The following is a 25,602-nucleotide window of genomic DNA, read 5'->3' as shown; positions in this document are numbered from 1 at the left end:
GGGGATATTTGAGAAAAGGCTTTAACTGATTTAAAACGAATAATTATGAGCCCTACTTCCCTGCAAAGTCCATTTTTATTCATGGTTGCTTACACTCTGAAGCTGTAGTCTTGGGGTAGCTGGGCTGCACCCCTCCCCTCTCCTTCCCTGCCGGTCCGAGGGAGGGACCTGCAGTGCGGCTGTCCCTTCATCTTAGGCCTGAGGGGGGTTGATGCCTGCCTCTCCCTGCCCGGCTCCGATGCACCTCAATCGGATGTGTAGCCATGCAGGAAGTGGAGCTGGGGTCACGGTGACCACACACAGCACACCTGTTCATAAGTAGCTGCATCCAATATGGCATCAATACCTCCTCAAGTGGAAAAGCCAGCACTCTCTTTAATCCACCCCGCCCCTGCCAAAACTCTTCTCTCTCTCTCTGTTTCTACTCTGCTTCTCCTTTCTGTCTTTTACAGGGTTCCTAAACCTTTCTAATGTCAAATTCAAGTACTTTTCAAAAATTTTCAAGGTGCATTTTAAAGTAACTTTCGTGACATGTGACACTGTAGCAACCTATCAAGTGAAATTCCACAGATGTTGCTGGTATGTTGTCCGACCTCTCCACCACTTTTCATGTTGTGACACTGTAGCAACTTTGCAGCAATGTCATTATGTAAAGTATAGGAAATGTAATGCAGAGGATGTTGCAAAAATACCATAGAATACTTGATATGTTGTAACATTTCAACATAACTAATGGTAACATTGTAACTGTAATGTTGCAGTAACGTTCTAACAACATTCCAAATGATACGTTACATTCAACAACATTGCAGGGACTTACTGTGTTTGTAGGAATGGCAGCCTTGAGTTGGACCACTCAAAATAATTCTTCACTTCTTCATCACATTAACACAGACATTATTGTGCTGTAAACAATCAAAATTATGTTTTGTGATAGCAATCTACAGAGGGCTGACACATTAAAGGAAAACACGACAAAGTTTCATGTTTCAAAATGTGTCACCTGTCTGAAAGTAGACTTGTCATCCTGTACAACCTGACTGAACCAATGTCAGATTTTTTTTTATTTCTCAGTAATTTATTTCAGTAAGGTAATAATCTATTACGAAAGTAATTCAATTGAACCTTCCTAAGTTCCACCCCTTTTTGCTCTGTGCTCCAATGACAGTTGAGCCACCGTGGTAAATCTGTCAACTTTCTCCTTCCTGTTTTGTTGTACTTAGATTATGTGTTAGGTTTGTCTATTTTTAAAAGAAAACTTTGAAGATGGTTAAAAGATGTCACTGGTTCACCTGTAAAAGTGATATTTATTCACATTTTAAGTTAGCTAATTTTAGCAAAACATTAGCTAACTAACTAGCTAATGTACATAAATCATAAGTTAGCTAGTTGGCTAGCATTTTGCTAACACTAGTTAACGGTATTACAAGGAGCTTTTAAACGTTATGAAATTAAATTTAATACTGATGTCTCTGTACCACCTACATAAGCAAACATGTCCGTTTGCAAGAAGACTGACTATTTCTATATAGTTATTCTAAATGCCTGCCAGCAGGTCAGATTCCTCTTGAAATCAGATGAAACAAGCCTGTTTTTACATTGTCCCAGGCAACATCACAGTGAGTAGTACATTAACCACTTAAAAGGAAGCAGAAGAAGATTTCAACAACAAAAAACTTCCTTGTAATACCTTTAACATGTGTCTCTATACGCTGTTTTTACAGGAAAAGGAGAAAGTTGACCAACATACCAAGTTTGCTTGACTGTTATTGGAGCACAGAGCAAAACTGTTCAGGATTTTGAGTGGTCAGTTGCAATTTAAATCAGTTTCGAGCGCTTTATTCAAAATCCAAGCACTTTTCAGACCTTACAAACACTACATCAAAATTCAAGTGATTTCAAGGATTTCCAGCACCATACAAACCCTGCTTTCTCTTTTTCTCTTCCTGTTTCCACCTCTCTTTCTGTCCAGCCTCACACCCAACCTCAGCCTCTGCACCTCCATCACATTCATATACCTTTTTCGGTTATCTGTATGTGTCTTTAATCAGGCATGAAAACAGTTGGAATATATCATATTGTTGCAAATACTGCAAATGAATCCTAATGGTGCTCTTCTATTAATAATGTATTGGAGCTGATTTCATTTGCCTTTATAATCAGGCCAGGTAATGAATCTCAGCAGGGGCGACTGTGAAACCATTAAAAAAAATCTCACAAAGAGGCGGAGGGGGGTGTTGGGAAGGAGGAGTGGGAGCAGTAGATATGCCACATGCTCGCAAGAAGATTTTTTCCTGTTTGTAGATTTTGTGCTTTCCTAATTTCTCTTTGGGTGAACACTCTGCTGACTGACACTCTAATTAGATTAGGGCTGCATGCTCTTTGGGCATATTAGAAGAAATGCGTTGCATCTTAAACTAGCGGGTGGAGCAGTCTGTCAAATGAAGAGAAAAGGTGTTTATGCATGAGAGACAGTGCGTTTTGATAGAATTTTGTGAGTGTGTGTGTGTGTGTGTGTGTGCCCACGTGTGCGTGTGTGTGCACCGGTGCTCCGGCTCGAAAAGCATAATGTGGTTGTTTGTGTTTGTCGGCGAGCGGGTATTTATTTGTATGTGTTTATTAACGGCAGGTTCTGTACCTGGCCCAGCCCATCTGCTCGCCTTGCCAAAGTGGTGACATCATAGAAACTCAATGACACGCCTGTTCCTCATAGCGGCTGCCATCGCAGCTGTTACCGTAGCAATGGGAAGACCTCACTCTTTCTCTCGCTCACACACACACACACACACACACACACACACACACATTTGAGCTTTCTCCTGGTCTTAACTGCAGAGCCAGTTTTCTGACCATCGTGACTGCTGAACATTATGGATGTCAAAATGTTGATCGTAACAACTGTTGTGTTGGTCGTTCAGGGTTTTAAATCCATTGGAATGAAATGGTGTGTGAAATAGACATTAAAGTGTTGGATTGCCACTGATTTCTCAAGGTCAGGTGCCCATCCCTCTGTGACACTCGACTATTGTGTTGGCAACAGAGTCATCCCAAGGCGACGCAGTCATTTCAGCGCTGCTTTGCAATTCTCAAAGGGACGAGGGGAGAAGCGGCAACTTCAGAGCCAAATATGAAAACTCTGCTATTTTTTGTAAACTAAAAACTGGCAGCCAAGAAGCAGAGCACTATGAAACCTTTCAGGATAGCATCAGCGTGTCACTCTTTTCTAATTTTTGTATTTCAGAATCAGGTTATAAAACAATTCTCGGTCTCAGTAGCTGACTGTGTGTGTAAACTAAATTTAGGAGGAGATTTAGATGTTGCTTTTCCTTACAGAAAGCCAAAGTGGGTTTCTCTCAGTGATATGATTTCCTGGGTATTTTTCAGTTCAAAATAGTTTAACAGAACTTTTAATAGTTCTGCCAGAACACCACTTTTTTTTTTTTTTTTTTTTTACTTGACACTGTGCAAATTATTTTATATGCGGTTATTAATTACCAACAAATACTAAAGCAATGTCAAATTTAATTTAGAGTTGCAGCATCTATAAATGCAACATGACAGAAGTGGACCTGTGCCCTCTGTAGATAAAAATGGCTCACTCTAAGGTAGCAAAGTTCTTTTTAGGTGATTGTGCACTAACAAAAACATAATAATGATCATTAAATTCAGTTTCTGTAATATTCTGCCAATAAATCCCTGTAAATTGTGCACAGTGGACCTTTAAGCAATGTCCACTATAAGAAGGTCTATGGAGCAGCTTGGCCTAAAATTCAAATATCTTACAGAACAGAAACACATCTTTAATGTGACATTTAAAACACGATGATAAAATTTCATTAACACACTTGGCCAACCATAAGAAATGAAAAAAATCACAGCTGGAGAAATTCTTAGTTGAAAATATTGGCGATTGGTTGATTGAAGCCGGTATTTCAATTAAACGATTGTGTTGTTGTTCCTCTAAAGATGGAATTCACTCATGCAGAATGATCTCTTCAAGTGTAGGGTATATTAAAGAGCATAGCACATCTCTGGATCTTCATTTTCAAGCAATGAATGTCAACTAACATCTTAAAAAGACCATAAAAATGACTAAAACTCAACAAAAAAGACCTTAGGGACTTATGGAAGACTTAAAGAAGACAGTCCTGTTAAAAATCATAATTCAGCATCTGATTCAAGACTCAGTACAGTATGTCTAACAATAAAAAATATAATACTAGCTTTGCAAAAACATGACTTCCCTTATGTGCTGAATAAAACCTACAGTTTAACACAGAGAGTGTTTAAGTGCTGAAATCACAAGTTCTCGCAAAGTCTTTGAAAACTAAAGGTTGAGAAAATAACACCAGATCTGACTTGAGCTCTGTATGCCATCAGTGATGTTTATATGATTTATATATATATGTGTGTGTGTGTGTGTGTGTGTGTGTGTGTGTGTTGTCTTAACTGATCACAGTGTAATTATGAATAATGTATTTGTTGATATCTTAGGGATTCTGTATGTTAAAGTGGGTTGCTTTGTGTTATCAAAGTGTTATTTGTGTTGTGTTATCAAAGTGTTATTTTTTAAAATGAAAGTTGATGCATTTTACATTTTTCTAACCCAGAAAAAAAACATACTTCTTTTATCTCTTTGCATGCAGTTTGAATATATGATAAATGCTGAGCTTGGCCTAGTTTAGCTCAGGTCATGTGTGGGTTCAGTGACAGTGACTCATGCTGAGAGTTTAATACTTTGTAATGGTTAGCCCACGGTTAACAGATCTTTTCACAAGGACAGTACAAACAATTATCCTCACAATTACATAATCATCAGAAATATGCCTCCCTCTGTGGGAACATGTACAGTATTAAACAATTCTGGTGAACTTTTTACATCAATACAAATGTATTAGTGAAATAAGCTTCTTCAATAATATGAGATTATAAAGTTTAGTTTGAAGAAAACTCTTTTTTTTTTAAACTCTTAAGGCACCTGTAATCAACATTTTAAATGAAATCTCTATTTAATGAAAACAGTGATCACATGGCTACTTGTATGTTGAACGGGTTACTAACAGTGATGTACTCATAAAGAATTATCACCCAGAATTATTATCTGAGGTAACTCTGTTACTTTACAGCTCCATTATCTAGGCCTATTTGTTGTTTGTTGCTTACAGCTTTACTGTTTTTATTCACTCTCATGGCTCTCATAGTGTAATTTTCAGCCAAAGCATGCCACAGTTTCCAATGAAAAAGCTGTTAAAACCCACCTTTCACTACCAGCTCAGCACCAAATGGTGCACAGACAAAGTTAGCAACTAGCTGGAGAAAATAGTGGAGCATTTACAGGCTAAAAAATGGAGCTAAAAGGAAAGTGAATGTTGGACTTGTGTTCGTCAGGTGCCCAGAAACACGACTCCAAACAAGTGCTAATGTAGCTTTGTTTCTGCTGGTGGTGCAAACAGGTCACTGTTTGCCAGAAGTGGAAGAAGTACTCAGATCTTATACTTCAGTAAAAGTACCAAGACCACAATGTCTGAGTATTCCAAATACAAGTAAAGTAAAAAAAATATTATCATCAAAATGTACTTTAAGTATCAAAAGCAAAAGTGCTTGTTCTGAAAATTATATTGTATAATATTATTATACATTATTAGCTGATAAATTCTGATGCCACAGTGTACTAGTAACAGTCAGTGGGAAGTTATGCAGTTTTGTCCAGTAGTTTCAAACCGAGGGGTCAGGCTCCTCGAAAGGTAGAAGATAAATTTGAAGGGTTGTGAGATGATAAATGGGAGAGGTAATAAGGGAAAAAAGTTCTTCTTTACAAATTTCTATCATTATTTTGGACATTTTTTCTAATATGTGAAATATTGGCTAACCATCTTAAAATTTATTGGGGAAAAGTCCCAACTCACAACAACTCAACTCACAAACATCTGAGACATTTCAAAGGGGCAAAACTAGACCAGGCACTGGATTAATCTTCATCTAATTGTTATTTATTTATTTATTTATTTTTGTTTAATGTAAAATCTTAATTTGAAAAATAACTAACTAATATGTCCCTCTGAGATGTACTGGGGTAGTAGCACAAAATGTACAGACAGTACAAATACCTCAAAACTGTACCTAAGTACATTACTTAAATAAAGGTACTTAGTTACTTTCCAGCACTGATGTTTGTTAGCCATAAACTTGAGTGATAATATGTCAATGTTCATGAGTTTTTGAGCTGCTTCTAAGTGGCCAAAAAATAGGTTATTGCAGGTTTTAAGATGTATTTTCCTGTCTTTACTCTGAGCTGCTGCTGATCCCTAAACATTCAGTGATTAAGTGATGTTGGATAATATATGCAAAAGGCATCATCTAGGTTTGTGAGTCTCAGTAAATCGGCAACTTCGTGAATTGTTTTCAAAACCAAACTGTGTTGCAAGTTTTACAAAATGGAAAAAAATGCCTGTGGCAAGCATCATTTTCAAATTAATGATATGATCACCAATATGTTATCTGCTACATTATCATCAGTCAGTTGTTTAACCACTCCCATCTCCCATCGTATACTGGCTGCAGATGATGACCACTGTCGCTTAGCTGAAGGAGGGTCGACAGGAAGTGCAACACATTGGAACAGAGACACAAGATTGGATGAGAAAAGGACAGAGATTGCGGAGATTGGAGGAAGACATGTACTTTCCATCAGATTGTGATGTGGCAGCTGCTGTACGTTTGAAATGCATTAGTGCTAATAGCTGTGCCATTAGGGGAGAGAGAGGCACTCTGTTGATGGGTTGCCATGATGAAACCAGGGAGAGGGGGGTGACAAAGAGAGGCATGGAGGGAGAGAGAGGTGTAAGTGAGAAAGCAAGTGAGTGAGGGAAGAAGGTAAAAGAGACAGAGAAAACGGGAAACAGAGATGGAGCCATCTTCCAGGCCATTTACTGCAATCATCACTCTCTAATCAATCAAGCCTTTCATCATAGGACAACACAATCTCTTCTTCTCCCTCTGCCTCTTTCTCTCTTCATCTCCACTCAGCCACCCACCCTCATACATAACACAGTAGTATTCCTGTGACCTCGTTCTGGCTCCTCTCACATGTATGTTCATCTGTAACTTTGTAATACCTACAAATACTATTCATACAGTACACCGCCTACACAGTGTTCAACCTCCCAATGCTAATTAGGGTTAGGCACCAAACTCAGTACTTTTAAGAGTACCGACCAAATTCTGTCGGTACTACAGAGGACCGATTCATGTTAAATCAACTGGTGCCTAATTTCGGTACCTGGGTGAGACGGTATCAGACAATATAGAAGGACAGAGAAAAAGAGGGAGCAAGATTCCCCTGCAGCTTGTTCCAATCACAATGAGTCCCTGCAGTAATGACATGAAAGTGGTCGCAAGTGTGGTTTAACTATTCCAAATTCAATGCAGACAGCATGTCTAACCAAATACAAAATACAGTACATCTAAAAGCTAAAGAGTGTGCCGTTTTTCATAGCCTGAAAGCAAAATCACCTGCAGCAGTGGCAGCAAGCGTTAGCACACCTGGTGTCTAAACAGCGGACCTTAACCCTCCATACCAAGGTTCAACATTAAAGGGTTTTTTTCACTTGCCCACTGGGTCTGCTTGCCCAAACTCAATTTTTACTTGTGTCTGTAGAAATGATTTTATTTATTGGAAGGTTAACAAACAACAAAAACCACCTGAGACTTAAGTTAATTGTCAGGTTTAATCTAGGGCTGCAATATCTATAAAATGGCAGCAAATACTAAAAATTAATCATTCCAGATGAAGGTGATGTCTTCAGAAGTCTTGTTTTGTCAGTCTAAAACCCAAAGATATTCAGTTTGCTATGATAAATGAAGAAACACAGGAAATCTTGGTATTTGAGAGACTGAAAGCTTTTTCTTTTGTTATTCTTTCATGAAAATTACTTCAACAATTTATCAATTATCAAAATTATGTAATGTCATTCCTTTTTACCATTTTACCTGGTCGGGCAAGTGAGTTGTCAGGTTTACTAGCCTGACGTGGTGTTTAACGTGCCAGGCAAGCAGTATTAATGGAAACTATTGCAGTATGCAAACACAGTGGTGGCAACGACAACAACAACATAACAGGCAGGATATCACATGTGCTTCCTTCAAGACAGACAAAACCGTTGCCTTAGTGACAGAATAACAGGCTGCAGGTTGTAGAGACAGGTTTGAGACAGGAGAGGGAGGGATTTTATATAAAAAATAACAAAATATTCAAAATAAATAACAATGTTAAAATGGAGAAGTTTGGACTTTTTTTTACAACAGAAATTACATTACGGTGAAAGTACCATCAGGTACCTCTTCCCAATTTCAGGCACTGGTAACATATCGGTTCAAATGTGAACAGTGTCGAACCTAAAGATGTCCAACTGCATTTGCTGTTATCAATTATCTTTCTTGGTTCACACTTTGTTCACATACATTTTAGTGGGGATCAGCAGTAGTTACATTAATCCAGTATTTTAGCCACATTCGCTTTCCTAAAGTCACAATAGGTCCCCTCAGAGGTGCAACATGACCTTAAGCACAAGGGGCACTAGGTAGGGTTGCAAAGGTTTGTTCACTTGACCAAGTTCGGCTCCTTTCATAATGCCTCTATTTGAGATAATTGGCCCTTCAGAGGAAATGAGTGAGAATCATTGTGGCGACTCTCAGCCCAGCCCTCGAAGCTACCAGCTCCATTAGCCACAGAATACATTAGTCTTATGAGGGCTGCCTTTGACAGATTCAAATTCAGATTCTGGTAAAAATAGACAGAAATGAAGAGATGCCTCACTCTGGCTTTGTTTCATCTCGCTCCACTCTCAACATGTTCATTTTCTATGTTGTTTCTCCTCTTTTATTGTCATTTGGAAATGTTGCCAATCCTCTGTTTTCATCTCTTCGCTGGATTAACTAGAACAGGCAGCAATGGACCATTTGTCCAAGCATGCATTTTGGTATTTGTTATAAATCTTTTCCTGCTAAAATGTGACATTTTTTGTTCCTCCTATACTGTAATTAGTCGAGATAAACCCACAAGAGAGTATGCAGCCCTGTCTCCTAGAAATAACATTTATATAAAATAAATTTGCAGCAGCAAATACATTTGAGGGAAACTTAATACCAACTGAAATACTCTTTCTATTTAAGCTATAATATGTAACATACACGGGAGAGTGAGAAAGGAAGAGTTTTTTCGTAAAAAAAAACAAAAAAAAACTTCATCACCTTGTCATGAACATGATTTCTGCCTGAGTCATGTCAGATAGAATTTCATCAGCTATTTCATCAGTGTTTGTTTAACAGTGAAGATAACAACTCCCATGATCTGATAGTACAGATTGGCAGACATATTGTGCATTTAACGTAATGAGGAAATAGTGTTAACCTGCCTGGCAAGTTGCAAAAAATGTTCACACTGAACTTATGAGTAAAATGTTCAACAGCAACACATTTTAGTTGTTTTTTGCCGAAATAGGCAATCTAACATTATACTACCCACCTGTAGTTACTACAAAATTATTCAAGTCAGCGGTGACTTGAAAAATTACATTTAACCAAAATTATGGTGTTTCACTTAACCAAAATGCTTTTATTCCCTAAACCTACACAAACAATGTGTAGTCAGTGTGTATATCAGTATGTTTGGAACATTTTCAGCACATTTTAACAATACTGCAATAATCATAACCATGATCATGTTGGTCACCATAATTGTGATATGAACTTTTTATACTGTTTCATCAAACATAATCTCTAAGAGACAGGGTTGGAATATGGATAAACAATCATTAGCAAGCTAGTGGTGTTTTAGCAAGTGATTTCTATCGTTTTTTTGTTTGTTTTATGCACAGACCATCATGTTGTGCTCATTTTGCCTGGTTTGTATTTCCTGAACTGCACACTGTATCTGTCCCTCTTTTTAAAATTAGATGCAAACTTTCGAAGGCAAAAGTAGAAATAAAATTGATATTGCCAGCTGTCTTGCACCACAACAACCAAAACTCTAAGGGATCTCCATAGTGGAGGCATGAGAGGGGGACTTTGGACTATAGCTATGTGAGCCCTTTTTAAGTGCACAGTGCTTATTTCAAACACTGATAAGCATAGCCACATTGTATAATCACAAATAAACTGCATCTATTTTCATTGTGAGCATTTTTTTTTTTTTTTTTTTTGCTTCCTTATGGCTGCGCCGAGACAGAGTGCTCGCAGCCTGCCGAGCACGTAATGGAACTCATAAACAGTGTTATCACTGAATCCTGAGCCATAGAACGGACTTCCATCTGCTCGCCACTGGAAGGGAAAGAAATGAGGAGGGGGGGTTGTGTGGAGAGAAATTCCTACACAGTTTACAATTTAGCAGAGCCTCCTCCCTATCAAATGTATCTGATGGTGTGGGTGCCTCAGTAGAAACTGGACCAAGCTGTACCCAGTACTAAGATGCATCTGTAATGGATGCTAACACACACGGACACATCAAAAAGAGATGGTTGCAACACCTTGCTGTTACACAGATATTATTTGGACGATACCAACCAAATCTTTATATATTAAACTTACATCTGTCTACTTATTACCCATATCATTCAGGGCTCAATGATAAGGATTGCCCACTTGCCTTGGGCAAGTAAAATGCCTTGTCGGCTAGTACATCTAGCAGCTTACTTGCCTCAGTGGGCAAATGGTAAAAAAAAAGAATGAATCTGTTAAACTAAAACTAAACTATTTTGATAATTTATTAATGGTTAGAGTAATGTTTCATGCAAAAATAGCCTTTCAAATATGGAGATTTCAAGCTTTTCTCTGTCTATTATCATATTAAACTGAATATCTTTAGGTTTTTGACTGACAGAACAAGACATTTAAGGACATTAACTTGAACTCTGAAAAACTGAGATGAACATTTTTCACTATTTTATGACATTTTATAGACGTTGCAGCCCTATACTCAACATGACAATCAATTTTAGTCTTTGTTATTTGATAACAGCTAATCATAACAAGTGAAAAACAACATTAACGTTGAACCCTGCCATTTAAATGTGATTACATCTGACATATCATTGACAGTTAATTTGAATGGAACAAGTCAGATGTTACAGCTGATCCCAACCCTGGGGGCAGCTGTTTCAATACCTAGCTAGCTAGACACATTGAGATGGACACATGCTACACATGTCACAATTAAACAACGATTCACACTATGTAAGTCTTGATTAATCCGTAGAAAACTGAGGGCGGTTTTGTGTGTGTGTGTTTCTTTTTTTTTTTTCCATAAATGCATTAGCAGATGTTGAATATGTCCTCTGTCTTCCTGGCAGGGAGTCTAACTGAAGATGGTCAGCATGAGTCTCATCACTCTAACATGTTTCTGATTGGAGAAATAAGAGTTGTAGCAACCGCTGCCGTTAAAACCGTCCCCAGTCTTCCCTATGTCACGTCAGTACAGACTTAGACTCCCTTCCTGACTGCAGCCTCTCCCTGCTCCTGAGCTCTGTTATCCTTCTGTCGTCTCCTCACTTTCTATCAGCTCACAGCTTTGATCAGGCTTTCGGTTGCTGTGGTGACCCAACAGTTTGGTAATTTCAGCTTCTTGATTGCAGACCGCTGTAATTTGTTTTAAGTGGTGCTCTCCAAGGTAGAAATGTCCTTTTCTCCTTCTTTTGTTTTTCTTCTCTGCTTCAACTCTTTTCTCTCTACGGCCTCTTCTGTGGCCTTTTTTTTTTCCCTCCACATCTCACCCCTAATGTTTCTCTGCTGCTTCAAGAGAGACCTCTTGAAAACTCATGCTGTTCTGCACTCGAGTCCGGGGACATTTGGCGAAGTCCAAGATGACTCAGAATGAAAGAAACACTGAAGTACGGGAAGAGGTAATGAGAAATGCTGAGATAAAAAGAACACAGAGGAGCAGAAAAGTTCAGGTGTGTCAGTAAAGCCTTCAGTCAGGAGGAGTTTGCCCAACTGTGATGCTGCGTGCTAGCCAGGAGGGAGGGTTGAGAGAGTGTCCCCCATGTCTAAATCCCACTGATCGATCCCCCTGCCTCACAGGAGATGGGAATCAATAGTCAGAGAAATCCAGCGAGCCACGCTGCAGACCTTGATTTTCCCATTTCAACACATGGCCAACACCCATGAAATGTTATTTTAAAGGCCCTTCTGGTCAGAGCTGTGTCATTAAAAAGGAGAAGTCATAATGCACCAAAGGCAAACACACACATAGTTTCTGTACTCCTATATTTTCTTTTTTTTTTATCTAGACATTGATATATATCATCTCAGAGTTTAAATCATTAGGTGCTAAATTGATTTGGTTATTGATCGAAATTTATTTCTTTGGGCCATTTCATGTCTTAAATCAGAGGTGACAGTAGAAATAACAAAATGGGGGTATAGAGAGATGGGAAACATGACAACAGCATTAGCTACCTTGCATTGGGATGTTGTGGCTTAGTGGCACCAATTTAAATAATCAATTAATTGACACTCCATAAGTCCTGCCCCTTTTTAATCTGTGCTCCAATGACAGATGAGCAAGCTTGGTACCTCAGTCAACTTTCTGTTCTCCTGTTTTTGAACTTAGATATGCTATGTGCTAGGCTCATCTATGACAAGAAGAAACAAATTTTGAAAATGGATAAAAGATGTTGCTAGTGGAGCTGTAAAGTTGATACATGTTCATGTCTTAAATTAGTTAATGCTATAAAAATTCTAGCTCCTAAACTAGAAAATCTACATCAATCATTCACTAGCTAGTTAGCTAGCATTTTGCTAAGATTAGCTAATGTAAGATGTGACCCTATATGTCGCTTTTACAGGAAAAGGAGAGAGCTGACCAGGGTACGAACTTTGCTCAACTGTTATTGGAGCGCAGAGCAAATATGGCGGGACAGTCAGTTGTTTTAAGTTCCCCTCCAGACACATTTCTAAGTATGTAATATGTTGATTAATATTTTGTTTAATGTGTTTTTTGACTCTGAAAAGTACATGGACTCCTCTTTCATTCAGAAATTCTGGGTCTGGCCTCACATCATGCTCTTTTTCTAGGCTGGCAGGTGAGAGATCAGCGTGCATCAAGATGGCTAGTGTTACTGTTAGAGGAAACATCAGAGAAATTCAACCATGCATGTTTCATGTTTCAGCCTCAGTCAGACTCAGATGAAGAGTCCTGTTGTGCACCAGAACTGCTGACTTTCTAAATGAAATGAAAGAATGATAAGAATGATAAGTGTACAGTAGTCAGCAGCCTTTTGTTTCTATTGTATGTTAGCTTGTATCTTGTAACTGTCGGTGGCTGACACAGCTAATGCTACTCCTCGCTCTCTATACTGACAAGTCTGCTCTACGCTGTATGTTTCTTCTGTATCATCTTCTATAGGTTTCTTTGCCAGCATTACAGGAACTGACTTTTGATTTTGTTGCATACCAAATCTAGTTTTCACGGGATATGTTTGAATCAGATTTTAGAGAAGTGCACAGATATCTCCATGTATTTTCAGTAGGAATTTAAAAACACCTCTCTAGTCACAAATTTTGCACAGATACTAGGCGATATAGTCAAGGCCAGACATTTTAGGGGATGCAAACATAAGAAAAACACAATTTTGAGTGCAAGGAAGTAATGTTAAAAAATTTGCTGATTTCAGCTTCTAAAATCTGACCATTTTTTTGCTTTTCTATCTTTGTGACTTGAATATCTTTGTTTTTTTGGCATTATCTTGGGCTAACCCTAACCCTTAAACCGCCTTGTCTTATTTTGTTACAATTAGAGGATGTCTGCAGTGGAAAACTATATATTTTATATCTGAGGCTTCCTCATGCTCCAGTCTACCAAGGTGTTCCAGGAAAGTGATGTGTCTGAGCAGCCAGGTTGTCATTTCGTGAGTGATGACAGGCTGGTTATGCTGTAGCAGAGGAGAGATGCCTGCTCGGGTTTTAGTGTTTGCTTGGTGTATTCTGTCCCTGCTGTCCTTGGTGCCTGTCTGCAGCTATCTTAAAGCAGGCTTCCCTTTGTCATTTGAATGTTCAAATCATTGTGAGGGACAGCAAGGCATCTGATGGAAATGATTACGGGGTCGAAAATAACAGGTTTCCTTTGGCCGGCGCTGATTGTTGATTGGCCACTCTCAGCCAGCCTGTAAAGAGGGGGTGGTGACTTTTCAGGACTCTGTGGACTAGCAGTGGTAAAATGGCTGAAAAACATCAGTGAAATGAGAAGCTGTAGTCAGCCCTCCAGGAAAAATGGAACCTGGAAACATTTCGCTCAGATAAGTGGAGCTCCGGTGTCACACTGAGCTACAGTGTGATTGGACAGGGAGGTCCAGAACGAGTAGCAGATTGTTTGTGATTGGTCACCCCAGCACCACATACCGTAAAAATGCTAGATGTGGATAATTGCATTTGCTTTATCAAATCCCTGCGGAATCCAATGATAGCGTTAATATTGCCATGGCCTGTTTATCTTATTTGTCTTTATTTGGTGTTACAGCACCTCTTTCCTGCTTCTCCTCCGATGATCAGATTGAGGGCTTGTTTGGGAGGTGTTGGCATGCGTGTGTCATGTTGGATAGGCTTTTTATCTGGCACTGTGTCCATGCAGTGTGGTGATGCTATCAGCGTTAAAACCTGCTCCTCAATGGAGCCCTGTCAGCCAACAATGGAGAGCAGCATTACCCAGAGTGCAGCAGGACAAAGCCCCCTCTCCTTATCGCTGGATTGGAATATTCACAGACTGATTTAACTGCTTTTACCAAGGGGAAGTGTCAGGCTCTGAAAGAAAGAGACAGCACAGCAGAGAGAGGAGAGGGAAAAGAGAGGGAGGGAGGAAAAGAAGTGAAAATAGGATTCAGTGACCTGCAGGATGTTTACAAAGAGACGTTTAAAGAGCAGAAATTGCAGATTCACAGGGGGAAATTGGGGGCATGAAATATAACCATGGCATATGTAACCTTAATATTTTTTAAATTACGTATTTTTAATTTCACAATAATCAAGACGTCTCTCTTCCCCAATTGTTCTCTCTCTTCCTCTCCTCCCTCATTCCTTCTATCTCTTGGGTTGCTGCCCATCTTTGTGAGAGCCTTTGAAGTGAGTGAGCAGTTAGAGGAGGCACAGCGTTCTGTCTGAAGAGGAGCAAGACATTGATGAGATGTGCATGGAGAATGCCATTCACTTTGCTGAATTTGCACTGTGTATTGGAGCTTTAATCTGGGGGCACATTTGTTTATTGGCATACAAATGAACATCTGCATGGAGCTATGCTTGGACGCCATGGTCTCAGCAGCTCCCTAATCGCTTAAAAGCCTGGAGATGCAGAGCATGCCAATGAGAGAGAGCAGGAGAGAGGGAGGCAGCCGCGCCCAAGGCCTCCGTCATGCGCTCCTTTATCTGAGTTTCACTCCAGCTCAATAGCTCTCTCCCCCTCTCGCTGTCTTCCAGGCCAACAGTTTAATTTTCAGTTTGCTGCTTGACTCTTTATTGACTTGACATTATAAAGAGGCATTTTGGTGACCTTCAGTGGTTAAGACAACAGCCATATTTTTCAGACCAGACACCTCCAACAGCATGTCTGCATTTATTTGTAAAGTGATGAGACAGGGCACCAAATGGCTTCTTTCAGGATAGAGGTGCAGGTAAAATAAACTTTTAAATATAGAAAGAAACACTAGAAAGGGGAAAGCAGTGACTTGAACTTGTCACAGATACTCTAGAATTATAGAAATGAAAATAATAATAAATAATATCTTCCCATTTCTATTTGAATTTTCTTTATCTGAATTTAAGAGCGGGTTCACACTAACCTTGTTTAGTAAACGCTGGGCTCAAACTCTGGATCAGACAACTCTCTGGTCCACCTTAAAGGATCGCTGCTCAGTGAACTCTGGAGCATTACATTTGTGGTGCGAACACCATTCATCTAATCACAGAAGTGTACAATTGTGTGTCCTGTTTTCATGACGGTATTGATATCTAGCTAGAAACTGGGCAAACATTTCCTCCACATGACTGATATTTGATATTTACAGTTTCTGGACTGTTTGGATTTTTATCTTTGTGAATACAAACTGGACCAGCTGGAAATTTGTATGTATCATCAATGCATCATCCTCACGTTGGTTCAATCCAGGAACTTTTAGGTGTGAACCCGCCCTCAAATGCATTGTTATATCATCGGAGAACAATTTCTATGTTGTTTTAATGTGTTCTTAGTTGTGCTCATCTTAAATGTTGTTTAATGTTCTTATTGTTTAGTTCATCATTATGACCATGTGAGTAGGGATGGGAGTTAGGGATAAGATTTTATTGATATCAGTGCCATTACTGATTATGCTCAATGGTCCAATTCATTATTGGTTTCGTTATTGATTCAGTCAAGCTGGCTGTAGCCTGAGCTGCAGCAACAGTCTGTCATCAACTAAAATGGATGAAATGAGAGGATATTTGTACAATTTTCGTTTCCATTTAGATTTTGTTAGTCAGAGAAAAAATCAGCTCAAGCTGCCTGAGTGGCACTAATGTTATTATAACAGGTTATTCACCAGGGCCGCAACTAACCATTACTTTCATTATCAATCCATCTGTTGATCATTTTCTAGGTTAATCAATAGTTGTTTGGCTCAGAAAATGTCAGAAAATGATGAAAAAGGTAATCAATGTTTTCCAAAGCCCAATGTTACGTCCTCAAATGTCGTGTTTTGTCCATAACCACATAAGTCATAGAAGACTAAAGAAACTAAGAAACATTTACATTTTAGAAACTAAAGTCAGACAGTTTGGACATTTTGTCTGAAAACAGACCATTAATTTAATAGATGACAGCTAATATTTACCCTAAGTGACAGACGTGGTACTCGTGTCAAATACTTGTCTTGCGTGAAATTTAAGCCCATGTTATATATTCAGATATTTCAGCATATTGCTGGTGTTTCCACCCGTTCTTGATGATATAATTTTAAAGACATTACAACTAGCACTGCTGTCATCTTTCTTCCTGAAATGAAGCTATGCCTTGGACAGTTTGTTCCTCTCTGCCACGACTCTTTCTTCTTTCAAGTTTCCAGCAGTGTTTTCAAGCAGCTTGACATCATTGTTTTGCAGTGCAACTGTCAGAAACCTGCCGGCATTGAGGAAAGAATTGATAAGTTTGGAGGCTTTCGATACTCCTCCCTAAAGATGAGTTTGTTTAGCTGAACACTTGTGATGAAGACCATGAATAGCAGATATGGCCAAAGTTAGATCTTAAGTGGACCTTTAGTATTACACATACAAACTGTTTCCTTCATGAAGCCTACAATGTTCAGTGTTTGTTTCACTTGTTTGTGTGATTTTAAATCAAGGTTATGGTCATCTGAGAGGCTGCAGTTTGTGGTTTCGTTGAACTGGGTTGCATTGCACTGAGAGGTTTTCTAATATTTTACCTTCATCATTTATATCAATTAAGGTAGACTCTCACCTCTCAGTATAAACTGTACAACTCAACAGCACCACAAATTAGAGCCCCCACAATGGCCATAAAGTGGAATGAATCAACCAACACGTCTCTAAAACAGTTGGAACAAAAACTGAACATTATAACCTTTATGAAGGAAGAATTTATTGCAGGGCTGTTGTATTAGACTGCATAAGTTTTAGTTTATTGGACTGCTGTCAGGAGAGGTTGTATTTCAATTCCATTTCTGCTACTTGGACCTGCTTGCTGCTGGATACCCCATTTAGTTCTACAATTTAAGTACAAGTGAAAAGAACTTTTGTCCACATACTATGTTACTGTCTGTCTGCACCATGTAAAAGATAGGACTGAACATCGCCTAAATCAAAAACGGCTCCGCCAAAGAACAGGAATTAATATTTTATTAACAGGCAACCCCTGCAATTCATGATCAAAGTGGTTAAAGAGCTTTCAGATCTCTGACTAATTTCTACATGTCTATGATTAATTTATCTCTGTTTGAAAAGCATATTTCATGAGTTCACCTTTTGACACTTGTGCAAACCTGCAGGCCATAAAAACTAAAGGAAAAAATGAGCAGAACAAATTTGCTTCTGACGGCTTATTGTGATTTGATTTTGACGTGTCTCCTTTTTAGTACGAATGCCCTTGTGTATATATTTCCTTTACGTTTCATTCTCCAGATGAAATTGGATGTCAGTCATTTCTTACTTAACATACGTAAATTGTAATGCACCTGTGTGAGAGTCAGAGTGTACGAGTGTGTGCTCAGCCTGGAGGATTGTATTCCCCCCCCTCTTACTGGAGAGGTCTCACCAGAGTGTCTTGAGTTTCATACCATTTGACACGTAGAGATGGGATATAAGGATGCAGTGGAAATGGAAAGACAGAGGGAGAGATGGGTAGAGACAAGAGGAGAGATTGGTAGTGGAGGAGATAAGAGAAGGAGTGAGAACGTGTAGCTCCATAACAGCTTTGCTTCAAACTTTTACATAAGCACTTCTTCTCTGCAGCCAAATCAAATTGTTTAGCTTTTTCTTCTTTATTCTGGTTGCATTTTCACTCTAAGTGGAGCTGTGTGTGTGTGCAAGTGTGTGTGTACCTTATGGGCTGATGTGCGTGGGTTAATGAAGAGCAGTAAATGAAATCCTTTATTGTGTTTGATATAATGTCAGCTTCCATTAGGGAAACTGGTTCTACGAATGATTGCTAGACTATCGGGGCCAGGAGAGAGGTGCAGTGTGTGCGTGGAAGAAAGTGTTTGTGTGTGTGCGCACGCGTGTGTGTGTGTGCGTGTTTCTGTATGCTTGTATGCACACCCCAGGGCACGGCAGAGGCACCGAGTGTGTTCTGTAATTATAAAATCATTAGCAGGTGTCCAGAGGAGATATGAATATGACTGTAATCTGTCCCCACCCGTGATGGAGCGCTTGTCTCGCACTCAAATGTCAACCTGTCTCAGCCAGCCCATCGAGAGAGCTCACAGACTCGAATTCAAAAGATTTAGACCCGGCGACCAACACTCAGTCATTACATGTGCCCCCACATATGACAGCCTTTATGTACCAGCCATTTTTCAATCATGCATTGTTGCCCTGTGCTTTAACGATCTGTCATCTGTCAAGGCCCTCTTCACATATTATGAAATTTTAGGCTCTAAAAGCTCCGACCTTCACTCGAAAGGGGATTTTTGAAGTTTAAATGTGTAACTACAAACCGTGGGTGACATTAAAATAACACGCAGCACGTAGCGATGACAAGAAAACATGCTGGCAGAGGAACAACCTCCTCGTCAGACAGACTGACAGGCGTACAGACAAACAAAAGATAGGCAGGCATGTATCTGGTCAGACATAAAAACGAGCAGACGTTGTAGCCCTGGCGAGGAGACAAAGTCACATTGTAATCTAGAGCAGAGGGGCGGTTTCTATAGCAACAGTAGGCATCTAACCTACGCGCCGCTGCTTTTGCTGAAATCTGAAATTGGCGAGTGGAGGCTGGTATTGAGGATAGAGAGATTGGGAGAGATGAAGATAAGACAGGGTGGAGGAGGAGGAGGAGGAGAGACGGGGCACAGGGAGGAGAGGGAGAGAGGAAGCAGATCGAGATAAGGGTGAGGAGAGGGAGGGGAGAGTGAGGAGATGAGCAGAGGAAGATTGATGTGAAGGGAGGGGCTGGAGATCATCACCTGACCTCAGTGTTTGTCTCCTGTTTGGAATTTGTTGGTCCACTCAGCATGATAGATTTAATTTACTGATAGCACTTTGTGTCACTGGGACTTTCTCAGACTTTGTGTGTTACTGTGTGTGTGCATGTGAGTGTGTGCGATCGGTCTTGTATGTGCACACGCACATATGTACAGTATGTACATTCACAAATGCATACATACTGTAAATGGCCGTGTGTAACCATGCATTATGTATTATATAAGTGTTTGTGTGCAGGGCGCACAGGGCTCGGTAGAGAGATGAGTGTGGATAATTGCTGGCTTGGTGTTGTATCAGATGTGTGTTTAACCCAAACCCTGAGCCCATAGAGACCTGTGACCAGCCGCAGCAGATGGCCAGGCTACCCTGGGGGCCGCTCAGAGGGTCATGGTGGCCTCGGACTCGTCCACATGGAGCCACCTCCTCTGTGCATGTCTGTGTCGTGTGTGTCAGAATGTGTGGTTGGAGGTTGTAACGTTCATGAGTAGGATCATTGCAAAAAGTATTATTAGTGTCATGTAGTAAGGTTAGTAGTATCATGATATTTATGTTGGTATATGGTATATGTTTTTCATAATATCACAAAAAGCAACACCTTAATAGAAGTGCAAGTACAAGTTATGTGTTATTTGACTTGAAGTCAAGTCAGTTTTATTTATTTAGTGCCAAATCATAACAGATTTAGTCTCATAGGAGCAGGTCTAGACTGTACTATTAAAATTATTATTTGCAGAGACCCAACATTTCCCACCATGAGCAAGCACTTGGCAATGGTTGTGAGGGAAAAACTCAATTGAAACAGGCAGAAACCTCAAGCAGAACCAGGCTCTATGAGTAGAATAAAGAATAAACTGGTTGGATTGAAGCTGTAAAAGTCACAAACAAATTATTTTTCGCAGTAGCAGTTTAGGTATTGTAAGAAATTAACCAGTAAATGTCAATGCTGTGTAAATCTGCTCTAAATATCAGGTGAAACCTTGAATTTACTAAATTGTACAAAACACCCCCTTCCAAATCACTATGTAAACATTTAATAAATACATTAAAAGCATTTGTTTATGTGTTTATTTATCTATTTGTCATCAACTGCTCCAACTCATGAACAGATAGTAAGCCTCAATATAGTAAACAATACAGGCAGTAATATTTAAAAAAGAAGTTTTCATAGGATAAGTTATGATTGTTGACAAATATTGTTCATTAATACAATGGTTTTGAGACTGACAGGGGCCAACAGGAAAGGGTTTTAGAGTGATTTGCTTTGTAGAAACTTTTAGCACATTTTTCGGAAGTTGGAACAACAAGGGAAGAATGTGGTTTTGATTGATTGTAATTTATACTGATCCTAGTTTTATCATTGATTGACTCTGAAGACTTTATTATCTTCAAATCTAAAAGTAAAAGCTCCCGTAATGCAAAACATGTCTGTCTGCTTACAGTTCTTACAACTACTACATGTATAACCTATTAGCTAAATGTTTATATACAGCTTGTAACTGCTAAATAAGGGAACTTAGTATAAAAATAATAATGTAAATAGAAGTGTTATTAAAAATCTGTTGCTTATGAAGGAGTTACTTGCTACTACTGTAATACTTTTACTAATACTACTGATACTAAGGATTTACTCTATGTGATGAGTGTTAAATGTACATGGTACAGGTTTAGCACATGAGTAAGTGATATGTACATGGTATGTACATAGTGATATGTAAGTGATATGTACAGGGTAAACAGTTAGGTAAACACAGCTGTCCAGCTGTGCAAACAGACATGACATCTGTTAGATGGGTGACAGATAAAAAGAAAAAAACCAACATGAAATGTCCTAGAAAGGTTTTGGGCACCAATAGCCACGAAAACAGCTCTAATGCTCCCTTTCATGTAATCTACTAGAGTGATGAACATTTTTCTTCCAACAAATATTTCCTCATTTCATGGTGGAGGCTGAAAGTTGGATGTCCATAACCCTTGAGTATGTGTTTGATTGGGTTCAAATCTTTTCAGAAATTCAAAATATTTCATGCTCATGAAACCACCGAGTGATCCTTTGTGCCCTGTATTGAAGCACCTGCATTCATTATGTTTTTCTCTGCTCATTTATTCTGTTTTTTTTTCCTTTGATTTATCACATATTATTAACATTGAATACTGTGGCTGTAATAAGGGAGAGGTACAATACAACATCAATAATGAAGTGTAAGTAAGGGAGCCACAGTGTTGGACCTCTCACTAAGCTCTCTCCACAGTAATGTGTGGTATGTTTTTTTTAGTGCATTATTTGTTTGAGTAAAGCTGCTGGACGGTGTCCCTCGGGTGCAAGGAACCAAGCGTTTATTTACAGGAAGCAGTCCTGAATAATGAGTTGTAATGCCGCAGTAGTGAGAGTAAACTCTTTAGAAGCAAGGGACCAGTCTAAGCAGGACTGGGCTCCAGATCAATCCTGCTGGCAGACACAACAACACTGTTGCTCTGCCACACTCTCTTTCTCTTCTCTCTCTGCAGAGGCACGGGCTATTTTTAGCCCTGGCAGCTCTTTCCCCCACTGCACCCACCACCACCACTACCATTACCACCACCACTACCACCACCACCCATCTCTCTCCTCTCAGTTCATCCCTTCATATCGCCCCGACCTCAGCCTCCATCCCAACCCTCCAACTTAACCCAATGTACTCCCTGAATGATCTGGCCTGATCCTTCCTCCTCCACTCAGCTCCTTTCCTCCCGTCCTCACTCCTGATCTTTCTGACAGAGCTGGGGAGGCAGAGGGAGTGCTGGTAAGTTGAGGAGATGTGTCAGGGGGCAGATTCTGCTCCTCTTCTATCTTGTCCACGCTCATTACCCAAAGACATAAGCTGTGTCCGGGCTGGTCCACCCCATGTTCGATGTCAGTGTGAGTTTTGATCATACTGTGTTTCTTTTTGTGAGCTGTTAGGGACTGAGCTGAGCTCATGATGACTGACTCCCTGATTAGCACTGGAGGCCTGCCAAGACCCCGGCCGTGGTGTGTAGAGAGGCTCTCACGCCGAAGGGGTCTGAAAGAAAGATAGAGGCTGACAGAGAAAGGGAATACTTTTGCCATAGAGGTGTGTGTGTTCCTGACCAAGTTAAAGGAGAAATGTGCAAGTCCCTAATACTCAGGAATGAGTGCTGCCATTCAAATAGTAGATTGTAGCAGAGTCCTGCACGAGTCCAGTTTCACAAACCTGCCTGCACCTGCAAAAGTGAGAACCAGAACCGGCCCATCACCCGCATTTATCTCTAAGTCAAATCCACACTCACTCATAACATTAATATATATCCTGTAACCCAACCTACACCCATGATTAAACACACACATCCAGTCGCTCATTTGTCTTGCCAGCAGCTGTTTCCACAGTGACAACAAGCCTAGCTTGTGGCTATCAAAAGATCAAACTTTTTATGAGGAGAAGAGTCACTGAAAATGTTATTCTCACAGTGGTGGTGCACCACAATCCTGCCAAATGTCCAACTTTCAAAGATGTATTGGCCACAATTTGGTGCTCTCTGCTGGCTGTTTTTGCCTTAGCACCATCCAGATAGCCTACATCATTGTGAGATCAGACTCTGACGTCCCACTGTTTGGTGGGATATGGGGTCAAAGGTTGTGTCCTAGGCTTTCACAAAAAATTCTCCTGACTAATAAGGCTTAATATTATTGTACATTATTGTTCTCACATGCTTCCCAGCCGCAAATACTTGATTTTACCTGCACCTGCACCCATGAATTTAAATTAATATTTTTTTTTACCCATTACACAATTTTTTGTGGGTCACCTGGCAGGTCCCTGCAGGTGCCCGACCTGGTGCAGGACTCTAAATTGGAGCCATAGACGGTATTTAAAACAGTCTGGATCTCTATTTGATATGCAGTCTGTGGTTGAAGCGAGTTGTTTCCCCCTGCCTCCTCCTCAACAGACTCGAACCTTTACCCTCAGGCTGCAGGAAGACACGACAAGTGCAACATTCTATTTTAACCACGGCAAGTGCAGACGAGCCCTGCGCTGTAAGTTGATCAGCCATTTATAACCGTCCATTGTCTGTAAATGTAAAGTCAAGCCCATTATCCTGAAAAACAAAAGCTCACTGCTCTGAAAATACACACTCTGGAGATGTAGCTTAGTGACTGCCTGCCTCAGTGCCTGCCAGACTCCATTAACATATTGCTAAATGAATTAATGATTTCTTGTGGCTCATAAGCAAACACTAACTCATTTGGCAAACATTCAACATTAATTTTAACTCCAAAAAACTTGAAAAAACTTTGTCCTTGCCCAGAAAGGAATTTTCAGAGAAGAGCATGCTGGCTGTAGAATCGTTGTCAGAGAAGCCAGTATTTCAATTAAGCATGTTTCCTTAATATTACGATAATTTTGTGATTTAGTACAGTAAATATATATTAGATATTTCCTCTGTACAGAGAGTGTGTGTGTGTTTTTTTTTTTGGAAGAGTTAAACAAATGCAGAGAGTGTGTGTGAGAGACAGCGGGAGAGAGATGAAAACTGTGAAGAGAAAAACTGTGAAAGCAAGCAAGAGACAAACACAAGTTGAGCGAGAATAAGTCAGACTGAGTAAATCATGCTTGTACAGTAGACTCTCTCTGTCTCTGTCAGCTGTCCTCCCTCATCGGACCATGACCACAGCTCCTCCAGTGAGGGCGAGTCAGTCACTGTGGCGCCCTTGAGAGCGCGTCCTCAGCCAGCCTCCTCATGATAATGAGGCAGGCCCCCACAACCACGGCTCGCTGTGTGCAGCCCCTGCCCGCCCTCACGCCTGCCTCTATGGGAGATAAGGACACCAGTTCAGAGGAGATGAGGACGGCAGGGAGGCTAACAGCCTGGGTACGGGGGTCTTTGCACAGGGGGTAAAGGCCGGGAGCTTGATGGCGAGAGGCTGAATCCGGGGCTTCAGCTGGTGTGACGGGTAACTGTAGTTGGTAGAGTAATTAGAGCAAAATAGTGCAACACAATTGCATAAACTTACATTCTTTCCCTTTTTCTGTTGCTTTTCCTCCTGTGAGAGCTGTTTGCCAAGACTGAAAACACAGCCAGCTGAGGTTGATAAGACTCCCAGAGAGAGTAATATATAGAGTTTATTCTTCTCTTGCTGCTACCACTTTACTCCATGTCACATGTGAGCTCATACCACAGCGCCACACAACAGCGGTTTTCCACCACGACACATGAAAAATGTTCCGACGGTGTTTTCAACACAAGTTTGAACATGTGCTGCATACATTACATCATATTGACAAACTAGATGCATTACATCCTTTGATATCTCTGCGGCTATCTGCTCGCCTCTCTCATGACTGTCATTCCACATCACACTACTCCTCCTGTGTTCTGTGATGCTGATTATATTCTCATGCTGAACAGTGTGATGGAATATAACCATGACTCTCTCTAGCTCACCACCGCGACGAGTCGGGGCTGATATAGACGCTGCTATATCTTCTCTCATCACCTGTCTTTTCGCTTTTCTTTTCTGCACAGGAGAATGCCATTTCATACTACGATTCCAAATCGGATTCAGACTATGTGAGTACAGTACGGACTGCTCCCCACTCCCCCGTCTGCCTGCCATAAACCCCCCAGATCCTACCCACTTCCCTTTTTCCTGCAACCCCACCCTACCCAACCCCTCTCCCCCTGGCCTCCTCGATGTTGATGCCCCCCCACCCCATCCTTCCTCACCCCCTCTGGTCACAGGCCCCTGGGCTGTCTGTGTGTGTTAGTGAGGTGACGCTGCTTCACGGTGAGTTGGAGTGACAGAGCAGTGGCAGGCCGATGTGCATGTGACAGTGACTTCAGCTGTCCTACCCCAGTCTAATATCCAGAGTTTTTCCTTTCAAACGGACCATGACTGCGGCCACTGTGGGGGTTGACAGGCCTCGGCTC

At 40.4% G+C, this 25,602-nt stretch overlaps 1 protein-coding gene across 1 annotated transcript in view; it reads left to right on the top strand.

Annotated features, from left to right (window-relative positions):
* The window catches only part of cacna2d2a (calcium channel, voltage-dependent, alpha 2/delta subunit 2a), a 212,519-nt gene that overhangs the window by 107,190 nt on the left and 79,727 nt on the right, over window positions 1-25,602 (top strand). The window contains exon 5 of the mRNA XM_084736056.1: window positions 25,198-25,242. Within this exon, the coding sequence (XP_084592182.1) occupies window positions 25,198-25,242 (45 nt within the window). The remainder of the gene's footprint in view (window positions 1-25,197; window positions 25,243-25,602) is intronic.

This window comes from Lutjanus erythropterus, chromosome 2 (genome assembly GCF_056507025.1).
Source record: "Lutjanus erythropterus isolate fLutEry1 chromosome 2, fLutEry1.hap2, whole genome shotgun sequence".
Taxonomy (NCBI): domain Eukaryota; kingdom Metazoa; phylum Chordata; class Actinopteri; order Lutjaniformes; family Lutjanidae; genus Lutjanus; species Lutjanus erythropterus.
Note: the sequence above shows the minus strand (reverse complement) of the source record. Positions and strands in the feature narration are given on the sequence as shown.